This window comes from Brugia malayi (assembly GCF_000002995.4).
Source record: "Brugia malayi strain FR3 genome assembly, contig: Bm_v4_Chr2_contig_001, whole genome shotgun sequence".
NCBI lineage: Eukaryota > Metazoa > Nematoda > Chromadorea > Rhabditida > Onchocercidae > Brugia > Brugia malayi.
Genome location: NW_025062476.1, coordinates 8410053 through 8427401, shown reverse-complemented (window position 1 = coordinate 8427401; position 17349 = coordinate 8410053). Strand labels below are relative to the sequence as shown.

General features: G+C 32.5%; 2 protein-coding genes across 6 annotated transcripts; both read right to left on the bottom strand.

The window, feature by feature from the left end:
* Window positions 1–1066: 1066 nt before the first annotated feature.
* Window positions 1067–7616, bottom strand: Bm10076 (Uncharacterized protein; the record flags this gene model as incomplete). Of its 2 annotated transcripts, XM_043078918.1 has the most annotated exons (8): window positions 1067–1132; window positions 3292–3474; window positions 3733–3877; window positions 4237–4418; window positions 4624–4762; window positions 5220–5344; window positions 5651–5833; window positions 7476–7616. In XM_043078918.1, the coding sequence occupies 8 exons, from the start codon at window positions 7614–7616 to the stop codon at window positions 1067–1069; spliced, it is 1164 nt and encodes a 387-aa protein (XP_042934852.1). The 2 variants fall into 2 exon arrangements, with proteins under 2 accessions (XP_042934852.1, XP_042934853.1); XM_043078919.1 differs by lacking the exon at window positions 7476–7616 and having other exon boundaries at window positions 5651–5806.
* A 2406-nt stretch (window positions 7617–10022) lies between these two features.
* On the bottom strand, window positions 10023–16785 carry Bma-gpb-1 (Guanine nucleotide-binding protein beta subunit 1, putative; the record flags this gene model as incomplete). 4 transcript variants are annotated; one of them, XM_043078915.1, is made up of 7 exons in its annotated part: window positions 10023–10129; window positions 10622–10723; window positions 10975–11089; window positions 11392–11593; window positions 13320–13549; window positions 15628–15837; window positions 16729–16785. In XM_043078915.1, 7 exons carry the CDS (start codon window positions 16783–16785, stop codon window positions 10023–10025), a joined length of 1023 nt encoding a protein of 340 aa, XP_042934849.1. The 4 variants fall into 4 exon arrangements, with proteins under 4 accessions (XP_042934849.1, XP_001902409.2, XP_042934851.1 ...); XM_001902374.2 differs by lacking the exons at window positions 15628–15837; window positions 16729–16785 and having other exon boundaries at window positions 13320–13516; XM_043078917.1 differs by lacking the exons at window positions 15628–15837; window positions 16729–16785 and having other exon boundaries at window positions 13320–13327.
* Between the last annotated feature and the right edge of the window lie 564 nt (window positions 16786–17349).

Genomic DNA, 17349 nt, shown 5'->3' with positions numbered 1-17349 from the left:
TTATAAAGCCCTTTTTGCATATTTTGCAGTTGACAAGTTAAGAAAGAAATGTGAAAGGACTAAGTTTTTTCATCGGTAACCTATTTATAAATGTATTTCTATTTATAAACACTAAAATTTTGGAGAAATATGGAAACAAAGTTTTTTTTTCTTGGGATATATTTAAATTTGACCAGTGATGCTTCCATTTATTAAAAAGTGATAAATTTTTGCTTATGACAAAATGCAATTTAATCTGATAACCTTCCATCAGATTTTCTGCACTCTATTCCGTCTGTTCCAACAGCAGTTAATTTTTTATGCAAGTCAGCAGCAGTTTCAGTTAGTTTGTGGTGATAGCTGCCGGATGTGATACCACGTACCTACATCTTTATTTAGGTTTGCAGTTCTCATTTCTTCGCCAACGAGAAGCAGACCAATTAGCGTCTGATCCTTATTCTTTTCGTATCTCCCGATAACCATTGTACAATTTTAAATCATTACTTTTATAGCTATCCTGAAGAAAATATTGTTCTTAAACGTCGCCATGGAATGCTTCTCAGTCTTCATCATTTTTCCTTTAGCAAAGCAAAGGATTACCGAATCCTCTAGGATACGAAAATGTTAATTTGTAGCAATAAGAATTTGTTTCTGTCTAAATGCTTGCATCTTTAGCATTAATTCAAATAAAGAAAACATTGTCGCGTTTCTAGTTCAATCTTTTTATTGTTTTTTCCTTTCTTTTAATCCCACAGTAAACATTGTGTTTCTTGCGCGCATATTTCGTTTTCATTTCCGTAATTATTTTGGTGGAATCACAGAGTAATTATTGAACTAATTATTGAGGAAATCAAAATGTTTCATGAAAGGAAATTATGAGAGCTTCGTTTTTGATATGGAACGACTATCAGTAATGATCTCGGGAAAAAGCAGCAAGAAACGGAAAAGAGAAGTATTCCAAAAATAGGAAGTGAAAAAACTGATGTCAATTCATTTGTTTCTAAGTACTTACAATCCACAGTTCTAAATTAAACCAGAAACTGCACATTTCAAATGTAAATAATGAAATCTCGAATGTTTGTTTCGTCTAGCAAGCAATCGATGATCTATCACGTGCTATGTTTCGTAGTGGTTCATTGATCGGTGTTCGTATCTGCAATGCTTATTATTGTTTTTTGTGACCAGTGATGATTACTCAATTAACACTCTGAAACTTGGCCTGAAATAGCTGATGGTATGTGTAAAGTAACTGAATTTTAATTTGATTATTGATTAAAATGCGGCAATAGTTTGGGGAGTCATTCAAGCTCTTACTACTGCTTCTTCTTTTGGCCAACCAACAAGAGGTCAAATACATAGAAAACAACATCTGAAATTTTTGTAAGTGGTAATCAAGTTGACTGGAAAAGTTAAGATTAGAATAGGGAAATCATCTTAGCCTTGCTGAAAAACAGTTGCAATTGTATGGTTATGAAAGAAAAATGAAATCTTGTCTGTTAATTTAAGACTGATATTTAAGATAATAGAAAGATAATTATTATTGAAAAAAACATCAGAATTTTTATATGGCATATAAATTCCATCTTTATAATTGGGTGATTATGAAAAAATGAACGAATAAAAAAAGTTTAGTGCTTTCCCATCCCAGTCCCGCTTAATCTAGTTGAGAATAAATAATTATTCGTGCTTCAAGAAAAAGAATTTTTTAAAATATTTCTAACCAAAGGGAAATAGTCAGGAAAAATTCAACAAAACTAGTTTTGGAAGAGAAATCATTTTTTCTTTAAGCAGAACGCGCTTAACAAAATATTTTCTTGTAGACGGAAGCAAATCGTTGGAACGTTATCCATAAAAATCATTGCAATGCATTTCTTTTCGATGCCCATTTTGCTAAATGCTTTATATATGATTACCGATTTTTCAGGAAAACTGATAACATGAACAAATAATTGGAACAATTCACTAATTTGAATCAGAGAGAGAAAGGAGAATATGTATCGTCTGAAGAAAGAGTTCTTCTCACTCAAGTCTCAACGATCCTCATGATATCAAGATATCTGAAGACCTAAATATAAAACTAAGAGATTTAAAGATATATGTTTGAAAGGCGTAGACATTGAAAAATTTGCTCAATGCAACTTAAAAATTATTTTTTTTCAGGATATAATAGCAAACTTAACGAAGTAAATACTGCTGAAAAGTCATTGCTCAGTGTCACATGTGAAATATTTGGTCTGTATTGCTAAATGCATCTTTGAAGCATTTTCACCGAATCAGCTTATATTAATTGATTTAAGCGCAGTCCATTTATTTTATTATTTATACATTCCATGCGTACTTATCCATGGGTCATCTTCTCATGTCAAATTCAGTATTTTTATATTCATATTTCTGTTAGATAACATTAAAATTTAATATTGCAACCATCTGAACTTACAATTTGTTTACACGGCTACCTAGAAAACTCCTTAGAATATATTAGAAACGCGTTATAGTGAAAGTAATAGGAATTATTCAGAATGTTCGTAAAATGCTATTTATCAAGAAATATAATTACTTACAAATAATTGATTAAGTTAATAAAATATTTAATAAGTTTGCATCATAAATGGAAATTTAGCTCAAAAAAATGTCATTTGGAATCTGCAATTATCTATTGGAAATACAATATTCAATTCAACATTAGACTTATGAACCCAAAAGCCGGAGAGATTTTACATTCTCGAAATGCTTTAAGAAGTGAATACAATACTTGTAAAAGATACTTATATTTGTTGACCAAAAATTTTAGAGTAGATGAACTACTAAAAAGAAATTCTCAAAGTTCAGAGACAAAAACTCTTTTTAGCTATGAAATAAGAATCTACCTTTTCTTGAATCTAAATTTCAAATGATCCAAATATGCGGTACAAGCAAAAATTTGAAATAGATGAGGTAAGTATATGAAATTAATTTATATTAGAATTCCAACTCCCTCAAATTTTCTCATCTCCTAGTAGAAATTTTGTCCCAAATAATGATTCAGTGTGAGAAAATCAACTAAATAAATTTATGATAAGATAGAATGGTAGCAAAAATATAATTCAAATAAAGAGAGCATATCCCTTTTGCTCACAAATTCTGCATTTGAGCCCCGTTATTATTTAAGGCTTCTTTAATTTCTCATGACGATAAGAACTATAATAGTTCAAATACTATTATAATCTAACAATTTATGGAATACGAAATAAGCCTTAAGTTGGCAAACCCATAGTTGTAATTGATAGAACTGAAAAAACTAAGTTAATTGATTTCTATGAAAAAAATATTCACATCTTTAGGCCGTCGATTTTTAGGATCAAAGGTCGTTACACTAATTTTATCAGCCCACCGAATGCGGCGCCGTAATGGATCAGCAGGTTTTGCTCTCCTCTCATCATCCTCGGGCTGCAGGCGGATTACCGTTTCCACAGTATTTGAAAACAAAATCGTGTCACGATCGAATAGCATATCATCCTCCAACAACGTTCAGTGCAATTAATTTTATTCATTTGTTTACCTGCTCATAACTTCGATTCTCCGTTTTACAATTTTCAATTTTAATTAAATTTTTTTGAAGCTATCTACGATTTATTTAATTCTTTTTCATTTATATTAATAAAGTAACTTAGATATGTTGGCAAATTATGATTGAATACTTGAATTTTACCAACAAATTCTACTTAATGTTTGGTCATATTAAGTTATAGACTAATTGATTAATTAAACAGCAACTGCTTTCATTTTGGATACTGGACCGAATGGGTTAAATTCAATTTTTTCAAACGGTCGTGAATCAAGCGTCTTTTTTCCAGTACAAACTTTTTCTAGGATATCCATGTCAACTGGCAAATCATCATCTGTTACTGCTTCCTCCTCCCTAAAAATTCAATAATTTAAGAAAAATAAATATGTCCATTCATTTACTGATACTCAACTTTATTGTATACTGCATATTATTTCTAATAATTTCTGCTAAAAATACTGAAGATTATCAGGAATTGGTGTGAAGTATGTGAAGTATTTATGAAGTAAAAATGTTCCCGAAATTCCTCATCAAGTTGACAAGCCTTTGTTATGTCGGACCAAAAAAAAAAAAAAGACGAAGACGAAAAATTAGTTTAAAGATTTTAATTTGTTAACATAAATTTTTAGTGCATTTGGAAATCATCAAAATACAAATAACTCTTAAGCCTTATTCACTATCAGTTCACTTTGGGAAAAAACCTTCAGGCTCACTGAGGAGTTTCAATAGTCCAGAACGGTACACCATTTATCAAAGGGTTATCAGCATGTGCTCCATAGGTGGCCATTTTAACTAGACCACTATCGCCTTCAAATTCTGGGCCAATCATAGATGATCTCTTTTGTGATTCTTTTTGTATGTGTGAGATAGATATCTGAGGTGTATGTTTTGAATCCTATAATTATGAAGTCGCAATAATCGAAATATTATAATAAAGAATTTCTACTTATCTATGCTATCATCTCTTTTATTTTACCTTTTATCTTATCCTATCATTTGTTTATAAAACATTGGCCAGAGAGAATCTTATTGCTATTATAATGAGAAAAAGCATAAAGCTTGGCCGTCAACTATTAAGACATCAAAAGATATAATAATGCCTTTGAAGCAAGTGATTTCTTGACTGAATCACTTTCATTATTTTCTTTATCGGATTCTTTAACAGACTGTCTGCTGAATTCTGGGACGGCAGAGTGATCTGTCATATCAACTGACGCTGCTATTGCCATCGGTGAAGGCCTACAATAAATAGATTCAATTACAAAAAGAAATTTAAACATTTACAAACAAACTGCATGATTCAGATACTTCACCTCCTCCTAAAAAGAAATTTTTGGTTCATTTTTATTATCTCTCACTACTATTGCAGCAGAATAAAATTTCTAAGATGTGTAAAGAGTTGGAAAGTCAAATGTTAAATGGGTAGTAGTTGATTCAAAAGAATTATTTTAGTTTAGATGATAAGAAAAGAATTCGAAAAGAGCGTGTTAAATTGTTTGAGAGTGTTAATTGACTTCAATCGATAACATATAATCCGTACTTCAATTTCTATTATACGTTCAACATCTCTATAAGCAGTTAGCTAATCGCAAAGGGAATAGTTACAATGTTATAACTTTATTTGATTTCAGTATTTAAATTCATTTAGTTGTAATAATTTAACTGGCTCAATAAACAGATCTAAGAAATAACAAACTTCGCCTCGATAATATTTCGCCGTCTACCAAGCCAAGTTGCATAGCAAGGTTTCGGTCGAATGGATAAGTAATGCGCTTTTCGTTCGCCAAAACCCATTGAACCCTTCCGACGCTTTGGGAAAACCTACAATTGATTCTAAATATTCTCACGTTTATTCCTTTCAAGGTTGAACTTGCTATTTCTTGAACTACTGGAAGTAACCTTTTCAAGAATGAAGCAGGTTATGTTATATTGCACTATGAATCAACATGAATCATAGGAATAGAGTAAGCAAAGCTTACTAAGGAAATCAAAAGGTTTGAAATATAATTACTTTAAAGACATTCAAATTCAATTCATAGTTGTAAATAGCAAATCTTTTAACCATTCATAGAGACTCAAATGAGCGAAATTAATTGAATTCGATCTTTGATGGATTCAAAAGACTGCCTCATCAGCACTTCGAAGAGTTCCCACTTTTGGTTTAAATTTTGCTAGAATTTCAGCTTTCCTGTACTCCACGTAACACGCCTCTTCCTCGCGAGCCTTTTGTCGTGCTTTTTTGCGATTCTTATAGGCCTTTAGTGCTTTACTGGCCTGTTCCATTGTAAATGCTGGTTGTGAATTGGCTTGCTTAAAAATATCACAATTACCGATTTCGCATAACAATAGCAAATGAAGAACAATCTTCTTTCCTCTCCTTTGTCTCATCCGAAAATGTCGTCATTTTACTTCTGGTAAAATGCACAAATATCCTGACTAAAAAGATATAAACGACAACCACCATTAATTTCTAGTACATTATTTATTTCCTCCTTCCGACTTTTAATTTAAATTTGGATTTAAGCGAAGTGAAGACTCGCTGAAAAGTTGAGTTTTTGATCATCAAAAACAGTTTTATACATTTGGTGCTATCAGAAAAACAGAAACTATACAGCAGTGATCGATATAAGTTATGATATATCAAAAATGCTACCAGGATATTCATTTGTAGTTCTGCATGAATACAATTTGCAGTGAAATTAAACTGCATTCCTGATGGTTCTTTATAAATAATTTAACCTTAGGAACAGAATTGCAATATCAAAATTTGTACAATATGTGTGAATAACAAATTAAATCTACCAAAATATGTTTTCTAATACGTTTTTCATTTTCTCATAACTTTTTTAACTGCCAAACTTTTCAAAATGACTCTCTGTGCAGTATAGTTTAATCTCAAGAAAAGTGTTACGACTTACGTCATGTCAGACAACGTTCAGCCAATTAAATTTAGATTTATATTCAGAATCCTTTTTTCAGTTGTTTCCATCAACATAACTTCTCCCTTATTTTTTAATAAACTGTCGCTGGTCTAAGCCTAGGTTTAAGCTAAATACGATGCTGAAATGATGTCTGCTAATCTGATTTCTTTCTTTCGTAGAAGTTAAGCAAAGAGATGATAACGCATTACTGCTCATAATCAATAGAAAGAAGAGAAATAGAAGATTGAACCTTTCAGGAGTCCAACGATAAAGACCAAAAATTACAACTTAGCTTATTCAAATCTAATCTACTTAACTTATACGATGGAACATAATAATACATACGAAACAGTTAGATGGATTTGAGATAGGCTTCAAATAAGACTAAAACGGGTCTTTCACCGATTGGAAATGGAAAATTAGAGAAGCGGCATGGAAATGATCCCATCTCTCATGCAATTTAAGGCAGAATGACCAAAAGACATAAAATTCTGTTCGTTTTGACCACTAGAACTTCAATTCATTTTTAGAACTTTCAGCTTTTCTAAATGTTATTTTAAATTCAAAACTATTCTCTCGCATAATAAAAGGATACTGATTTCAGGAAATTAAAGGAACAAGGACAAGGTAATTTGTACACCAGACATCTCCATTCATTGAAGTATTAAAAAACCAGTTAATAAATTATTTTGGCCTTTGATACAATTAAAGGTAGCTTATCCATTGTTCATGAAGTGGTTCTAATCTAATCGAAGCAAAAGTCCTCATTAGTAAAATTGGCTTAAAACTTAGTTTTTGCAAATGCAAATATAAAGACAAAACTCTTGCCCATAAGCTTGAAATAGAAAACTACCCACCAAGTACCCAAAATTGGAAATGTATTATAATTTAATAAACTGGAAAAATTTTCGAAATGCATTACCAATTTATGAACATTTGATATATCCCGTCAAAGATAAAAGATGACAACCTACCCTTCTTCAAATCGTCTCTCCTGTTCGACAAGATGTAACAAAGAACGCAGCCCCTACCTTATTTTCTCTTTGTTCCCTTTTAACATCCTCAGCATTCCCATCACCTTTTTTAAATATTTTGATTTTCTTCAGCAGATTCATTCCATATGTTTTTCCTTCAAATGTCTTTTTTATCCCCGAATATTTAATATATTTCATTTTTTCAACAATGATAATGAGTAAGGATTAAAGACTCAAGGATCAGGGGATATTCACGGCATCGCTACTAATTTCATTCAAAATGCTTTGTAACAGGAAGTATAATGATGTTTAGAATGCTTCAAATGACAACTATATGGAACGGTTAGATTTCAACTTCTGGAACTGCAATCCTCAACATTATAAATCTCGCAAAATACTGCTGAAAAATAAATGCAACCGTGTTCAGCACTGCATGAATGTAAGAAATGATAAATGCGCCCATAGAAAGAATTTTTGAAACACCACATCTAACTGATTATTTTGATAATTTTATCAATTCAAATGCAGAAACTTCGAAACTCTACAACCACACACTCGGATTTCGGATTTCCATACACTCTGACCTCCATTCACTGTTACAACAATGAATACGAAGTACATTTCAGAGTTGTCGATAATCAACTTTCGTAACAGAGATTCAAGTAACGAAGCTTCATACTTTAATAACAGAATTGTAGTGATAATGATAATCAAATAACATAATACGACAAAGATCAGAATAGTGCATGCGAACAAATCATTCATAGAGAAACGATTCAAATTTCAGAACAAAGTAAATCAATTTCACTGACTTGAAGTATGTTTAAAGTTCGTGACGAAACACCAGATTTATCATAGCTAGACACACTAATTTAAAAACATGCAGTTTTTGGAAAGAATTTTATTTACTAGGGATTCAACTAACCAATAAATCGCCGCGAAAAGCAATCACCAGTTTCGTCCTCCAAACTTCCTGGTCAAATGATCAGATATAGACATCAGCTCCCTAAACATAGCACCAATCCCCACACTTTTTAATCCTGATTACATCCCACATATAAACTGATCATCCACCAATAAGAGTTTTCTTGAAAGAAATGCGATGACTATTTAAAGTCTTTTCCCTATCCAAAAGTTCAGAATGAAAAAAAAAAAAAATGCAGAAAACTGTGAAGCTAGTTGAAGGACCCTCTTCGCAATAATTTAAAAAAAAAAAACAAAATATTATTAAAATGCTTGGACACCATTAAAACAAAATCAACTTTGCTAAAATAAAAAACTTTAAAAAAATCAAAAGAACGACAGGAGTTATAAGCACACATACTCGCAGGCGCTCACACACAGACATATACCAAAAGAAATATAATGTGCAAAATACGGCAGGAGAACACGGATTAAATGAAAGAAGCCGAATTTTAAATTAAAAAAAAATTCTGAAACCAGTTTAAAAACGATAACAAACATATACGCATAAAAAAAAATGATCGAAAACAAATTCTTCTACATAAATAGTTCTTCAAAAGGTTTGGAAATTATACTTCCAATTTCCATTTTTTATGAATCTATTGTTTTTTCTGCAGTCTTTCAACTTCCTTCCAAAATCTTCGAGAAAATTCAGAAAGAGATTATTTTTGCCTTTAAATTGCAGTATCACCGGAAATTTCTAGTTAAGCACGAAAAAATATTACGAAGCAACTAACACGCTGTATCTTGCAGACGCTGCGTATGGCTTTTTGAAAAATCCATGACGTGACCTTTAAACCTCTTCTGTATTTCATGATTATTTCAACTGTCAATTCCAAAAAGAATAACAGGAAAGTACGGAGGTGATACTATAATACATGTTGATAAACAGGGAAGCGATATTTGAAAAAAAAAAAAAAAAAAAAAACTAATATATTTACGTCTGATAATACAAAATAACAGCATGATACGATACGTAAAAATATTTGACAGGCAAGAAATAGAAATTTAGTTACTCAGAATCTGGAACTACTTTCAATATAAGATGAAAATATTTTCAAAGTTCCGGAGAAAAAAAGAGTTGAAGATAAATACCGAAATCATATAAACTATTACACATACGGCAATCATCTTTGTTATCAAAGATCTCGAAAATATTAATATTGAGGAATGTGGTACAGGATCTTATTGTAATCATTGTAAAATACCACACAACCATCATCGGCAACGATAGTGCAAAAAGCTGCGCACCGGTAACATAAGTGAACCAGATAGCATCGTAATTGCGGTGGCCGAAGGAAAGAAAAACAAGCTGTTGTAAGCAATAATTTCGGAGCAAAAATCTTCTTGATTTCGTGTCTGATAAAGAGTGAAATTCAACTCTTCAGAGTCAAGAAGTCTTAATCATTCACACTAGTGCAAAATATTACAGAAGTACTGTAATAAAGATGCAATAGTTCAAAAACAGCGTGCATCAAAACTGCGAACGTAGAAAATTGAAAACTTCAATTGCAAAAACAGTACTAATATTAATAATAAAGGCCCGCTGCAGATGAGCCTGTTATTCATCAGAGAAATGGAAAAATAAAACGAATTTAGCGTTAAAAAGTGATATAATGTGGTTAACTTTCATGTTTTACCCTAGTTCCATATCTTTAAGAAACTATCCCATGAACCGGTGCATACGGCCATTCCATCTTCTGTAACTCCTAAACAGGACACGCGATTATCGTGACCGGCTAATACACCTAAAATTTTATACTGCAAATAAATGGGCAAGATAATATATATAAACAGTGCATACTAGCTAACTAAGAATAAAAAATTCGAACCATCCACAATTTAACCATCAGATTCTTAAAGAACTGTCTCATAACTACAACTATGAGCCCATTATAAATATCTTTCATACAACTATGCCCACTTCATGAGTGAAACTAGGGGTATGCCGCACTGAACAATCACAAGATCTACATATTACTTATGAATGAAACAATCTAAAAACTTTTACAACCCTCCAATCTTTTGCTATATAGAAGAAATTTAAAGTAGTGAAATCAAAAACCATACTGAGTATTAAATTAGTTCTTTCGTTTCATTCATAAGTAATATGTATGAAGAATAGATAAAAGCTTTATATCAAAAAAATTCTGATCAATAATTTATTCGTAAGTAGCATGATGAAAAAAAAAAAAAAAAAAATCCATTTATACTCTTTAAACGATTTAACATATACATACCAGCTCTTTCCTGTCGCATTGAATCCCATACATTACAGTTGAAATCATCATAGCCTGCGAATAATAATCGGCCGGATTTCGAAAATGCTACGCTGGTAATTCCTGAATAACCAGCAGTATAAAGATTAACAATTCCTATTCTTAAATACTCGATTCAGGAAACCGCTTACCTGCCATCTCTACCAAGTAAAAATTTTAGTGCGAAAGAACAGTAGCACAAACCCCTCTCAAGAAATTTAAGTGGAAGAATACAGCTGGGCCGCAAATCTCAAGCGAGTTTTAAACCATATAATACGAAATTAATTTAGATGAGCTTTATTTCAAAAACAATACACTACTGATCCAAAACATACCACATATAATATTATCATGAGAATACATGGCTAGTTCTTGATCAGCTCTTATATCAAACAATCGGCAGGTTGCATCATCTGAGCCAGTAGCAAAAGCATGCCCCGAAGGAAAATACTGAAAGATAAATCAGTGAAGAAACATCACCGGCGTTTAAAACATTTAAATGCGAAACAAACTAAAAAATGTTCGAAAACAAGATCTGAAAATAAATCAGATAGCTCTGTATAAAAATAATATGAAAATACCAATATGGGACAGAAAATAAGAGGAGGAAATTCTTTCTCCTAAAAATTTAACAAAAGTATAGTTGTTCAGTCTCGTAAAATAAGTTCAACTGTTGGCTGAGTTTCCCTGCTCTTACTGAAAAAATGAGAATGATATCTACTCGGGACGAACTACTAAATTTTATAACTCACGGTGACAGCATTGATATCACTTTCATGTCCAGGAAACGTTTGCTTGCACATGCCGTCACGGATATCCCAAAGTTTAGCGGATGCGTCACATGCACCTGATATAAATGTACGCATATCAGGTGAGAGAGATAGCGACATCACGTCGCCTGTATGTCCTGTGAAAGCGGTCACTTGTTGCCCAGTTTCGATATCCCACAGAGCACTGCAATAAATTTTGAAAGTTCCATATTTTTTGGAATACAATTATGTACAGCAGAATTATAAATAATGCTAATTACAGCTGACACACACTATTTTCTACAATGTCGTAAGTCCGTCCTGTCATACAAACAATGAAATTCATGTGTTTACTTCAGATGTAATAAACTTTAACTTTAACACCATTATTTCTTTTTGAGTTCTTTGAATTAACTTTCTATCTTATGGAAAATTTGAATACGGTTATTTCTATTTTCCCACCACCTCATACTAGTCTATATTTGATGATTCCAATGCTTATTGCAAAGAAAGTTAATTCCAGTGCATTGTATCTAAATAATTTTTATATCTATTACACAATTATAGCTGATACACACTGTTATAAAATTCTTGTTAGAAATTTGGATATGCATCATAGCCTCAATACAATGAAGTCCAAATCTCTTAGCACCGGAATAACGACCACTTAATTTTTCAATTATTTTATGGGTCATACGTCATTATTCACTTTTCCAGACTTTTACCATGTCTATACAAAGTCACCGATTAAAATTACAGTTAATACTGAAGTCTACAGCATATTTACTGCTGTACTTAAATGAACTGAGGTAGAATTTAATCAAAAATGGAAAAAGTTTTACTAGATGGAACAGCAAAATTTATGTAGCAAAGATACGTAGATGTAAACATATATGATTTCCTTTGTAATCCCACTTTTCAGTATCCATTTCATTTCAAGCTGCGTTTACAAATAAATATAAGTGTTTGAAACTATATAGTGTAGGACATTGTTTTATTTGTGAACGCAACCGATTCAAGGGTATAAATGAATGGTCAGATGATCAGAAAGACAGATGATGTGGAATGAGCAGTGAGTGGCCACAAAAGAAGAAAGCATTAAACTTTCGACTAAAAATCGATTTCGCAACCATCAAAGGATGGATGCGCTTAACTAGGGAAAACAGAGCAAATAACAAGAAATATACTAACACAAAAATATCATGAAGGAAAGAGGGGGTTGAACATCCTTTTTAGAGGCGTCAGGAAACGTATTAGCTTATTACCAGAACAAAAGAAAAAAAAAGCTATTCCCTATTTCTAAAGTAAAAACCACCAGTAAGAAACTTAACACAAATAGCACAGTTCTACAATTATACCATATACCATACGGTGCTGAACATGCTTCTTCCAACTTCTTCAAGCTTAGGCCTGTACATATTAAAGCACTTGACAAAATCTCAACCACAACTGTATTAAAAAGTACTGAGTGGATGAAACAATGCAAATGAAAAACAGGAAAAAAATATACTAAGAAAACCGATATAATGGAATCCAAATCCCTGCTGAGTATTATATCACTATTTCTCAAAATATCAAATAATTCCTAATGTAATAAATGCCAGTAACGTTGAAAATACAGGCTACCTAATTCGAAGCAATTAAACTAAGACAAAGTACTTCGCTGATGCTTACAATAGTATCCAAAAAAATCCGCATAATAACTTCTGCAAGACTTTGAGAATATGTTCAACTTTTTCTATAAAAATGCGAATTAAATGTTACAGATAAGCACTTATCACCCCCCAGAAAATGCATTTTTGAATTAAGATTTCTATTCATCATAGATTACAAATCTCCGGTTATATGCGGTCCAGAATTTACAGCAGGCATGTTATCCTGAAATCTTTTTCGAAGCTTAACAATTAAAATAGGAACGACATATAACTTACCATGTCATATCACCACTAGAGGTAACAATCTGATTGTCGTCGAGGAACCTACAGCATGATAGATAACCCGTATGACCTGGCAATTCACGCGAGACACGTACGTTACCTTCGCGTGTTTTCAGTGAATAAATGCTACAAATATTATCGAGTCCACCACAAGCAACATAAGAACCGGATGGCGCATATGCACATGTCATCACCCATGATGATCGTAAAGGAATTGCATGCACCTGAAATGAAACAAAATTTAAAAGAATCAAGAATTAACCATGCAGTAACTCGATGTTCAAGTCAGACACACATGGAATGATTTAGAGAATACAGATTTTACAAATTCAATGCTAAACTTCCTCTACCCTTTCATCACTTCATTTGACAGTCCGTTACTCTCAACAAGTTATCGAATAAACAGCTAACATACAGCAATTTGAGTTCTTAAGAAAAATTTTTTCTCCTACCGAATTGAATCATTCATTTGCCTCAATTATTTGAACTAAGAAAGAAAAAGGGTATAGAAGAGTTCTAGTCAGTTATTATCTAACAACATATATCGTGAAATAACAGAGATCTCTCTCGCAAATTTTCAATCTATAACAGTGAAAAAAAGTACGCCTATCATTTTGGTTAACTATAACACAACCATAAAGCACAAGTGGTATGATACAATTCAATTTGTTCCATGGTTTGATTAGCTGATCAATGTAGTTATGTTTTCGGAAGTAAAACCAGTAGACATTCACTTGGAATGAAGACTGGTAGATGCCAAAAAGGCAGTTCAACGAACGCTGCACTTTTTTAAGTTCTTTTCTGCTTTACGAAGAGAATGCTCGCATATTATTTAATACTTTCTTGTCAAACTGTGTCAGAATAGTATTCGAACAGTAGGTGAGCAAGTTATCACCTAACTAATGTATGTGCTGTTACCAGGCAACATCAGTGCAAGTTACGTTTAGTGATGCCCCAGAACATTTAGTTCCAGGTTATACGAGGCAAAATGCTTATTAATTCACGTTCACGATTAAAGATTAAGTAACTGCGGACAAATAATAAGTCTGCAATAGTTTCAAACCAAATACCCTTGCTGCCATGTTCTAAATAGATGGATTGATCAGAGATGGGAACATTAAAAGGGTAACAAATGACAAGCGCTTGTAAATATAAACAGGAATTTCTAAAATGACCAACAACTTTTCGACCGAACTCCAATTCAAAATTTCAAAATAAAGTTAACAACATACACAAGAAATCAAAATAATAAGACAAAATATTGACGTCATTTCGTCAAGTACGAATATCTCAAACTGATCGATATTTCTAATTGCCAAAAGTAGCAATAAATTGGCGGAAAAAAGTTGTTATCGAAGTATCGTTTGCAGACAATATCCTAAAGCTAAATTTTGCAGCAGTCCAAACTCTTTTCCAAATACTCTAAATTCTATGTATACTATAGCAAGAAGCATTCTGGTTAAATCATTGACGATCAACTCGTCTCCAGTGTCTATCACTAAGATATTAACTTATCAAACAAAATCACCTCTCATTCAGCTTCAACCGTCCTGTGCAAATTCATGATGATATTCTCGAATCTCACCTACAATAATGATTTATTTATATCTGTTTGATTCAACGCACTAAACGACTTCTCTTCATGATCTTCAATATAGAATTAATAAAAATTGAAGAGAGAAATGGGATTTTTCGCTCTGTGCAGATGTAATAAATTCAGGACTATTAAATTTAGACTCTGCTTTCATCTAGTGGCTATAATGTACCATTTAATTGCCGAAATATATCGTCACCAAGTTTAACTACTATATTTGTATATGTATAAATTAAAAATGAACACATTCTCTTTACTGTTTCACTCAAAAGTATTAATAAGGATCACAACAAGCTCTAGTCATAGAAAAGAATGATCTGTCACTTAATACCTTCAGAACCTAATGAACTTTTTTGAAAACACAAACAAACTGAGGATACCGATATGGCAACAGTATTGCAATAATACCTATTTGTAAACATGCAATATCCAGAAAAAGTGACCATTTGCATGCATTAAAAGAGAAATGATAATAGTAAATAGAACTTTATTCGGCAACAGTATAGCAATTTCTTCTACAAAAAAATTTCTCGTTTTGTTGATGCATTTCAGAATGGCCACGAACTTGAGCAGAAAAACAGTGCGAGATTACTAAAACAAAGGATTGAATATGGCGCCTTTACATTCCCTCAACAAATAAAATGCAAGTATCGTGTTAGATGCTGATATGAAGTATAAGAACTGAAAGTGTATTAAAAACTATTTTACCTTGTTTGTAGTATATGAATCCCAAACTATTAGTTTGCCATCTTGTGAGGCGGAAACAAGGTTTCGAGAATCAGATGCCCAATGCATTGCATATATTTTGGCCAAATGTCCTCGCAGCGTTCGCCGTGTACGCATCTGGATCCGACCAATCGGTTCCAAATTCGCGGCCACGGAAGCCAACGTCGTGTCACTGGCAGCTTTGCGAGCTTCCTATAAATGAACCAGATTATCATATATATATATTATTACATCAAACTCCAAATTTGTTCATGCTTTTAAACTGTCCTAAGTATTTATAGCTGCCTATATTTTAACCAAACAAACTGAATGGCCATAATTCCAACTCAAATTTTCCTAAACTATACGAGTAACTGCACTGCAACATAATTTCAATCCATCTTGTAAAACGCCAGTTCTTTAGTAAAAAATGAACCGGAAGAAGGTCGAGGAATATGAGTACAGACTTTCTAAAATCCACATCCAGTACAACTGCAACTAGGAATGATTCTAGTGATTCGAGAGAACATTGGGATTATTTCAGAAAATTTATTGCATACCCTATTTTACAGAATCTAAGCTAAAAGAGATGGTAGTTAATATCCATCAAATTTATTTTAAAAAAGGGAAAGAATTACCTCTTTTACCCAATTTTCTACGTCAGCTACCTCAGTAAAGAAGTTATATAAAGACAAAACTAGTGGGGTTCACGAATATCTTGCACATCGTACGTCTAACAATCAAAAAGCTTCCCATAATCAAAAAATGAAAAACAGGAGTATTCAATCAAACCTGATTTTGTTTTGTACCAAATCTGATTTTCTGTGATTCTAATACTAGATATGTTGTATATCATTACAGGATCCTTTTCTTTTTTCAGAATGTATCCAGTTTCATTAAAAATTATAATTTTCTACAAATTATTTCAGAATAGTTTACTACACCCATAAGTAGCTACTCGTTACTCCGGAAAATGGTCTTAACACTGAAACTTCCAAGCGGTACGTCAACACACGACACATGAAAACTACGAAAAATCGGACTGGAAAGCCTCCGGTATAACAGGACTTTTAAATTCTAGTAAAATAAGCACAAAGTAAATACCCTGATTTGACTTTTGAGCTGTTCGGCTTCCTGCCTGAGCTGATCCAATTCGCTCATACCGAACCGTCTTCTCTATTTCGTTTCTTCTTCAACGTTTCTGTCGATTCCCGTTATTTCTGATCAATTAATAGTGCTATATAAATGTATATCGATAAAATGATGGTACACTGTGCTTCTTTGTAATGAGAAATGACTGTTATCGCAAATTGTTTGTACCCAATGTCAATAAACAATAAATATGATGAATCAGTGGTAATACTCTGCCTCTCTTCTTCTTCTTCTTACTTTTTACAGAACAAATAGTAAACAAATTTGGAACTGAGAAGCAAGAAAAACAGTCGAAATGGAACAAAAATAAGTTGTACAAGTGATTGCAACAAAACAGCAGCAGCGGTAATAGTAACTACTCTCACTTTAGGCGGTATTCTATTTATCTGTAAATATATGCTCTGAAATTAGTGCATGCAGATAATATCTAAAAAGAATACAACCATGAACCTTGCAATTTCCTGATTGGTCAAAACCGGAGAGAACGGAAACATAACCAATTCTGGAAAGGTGGAGGTGGAGCTATTGAGTTTAACAGTCAGGAGAGGAAAGAGAGCAACCTATAATTAGGGA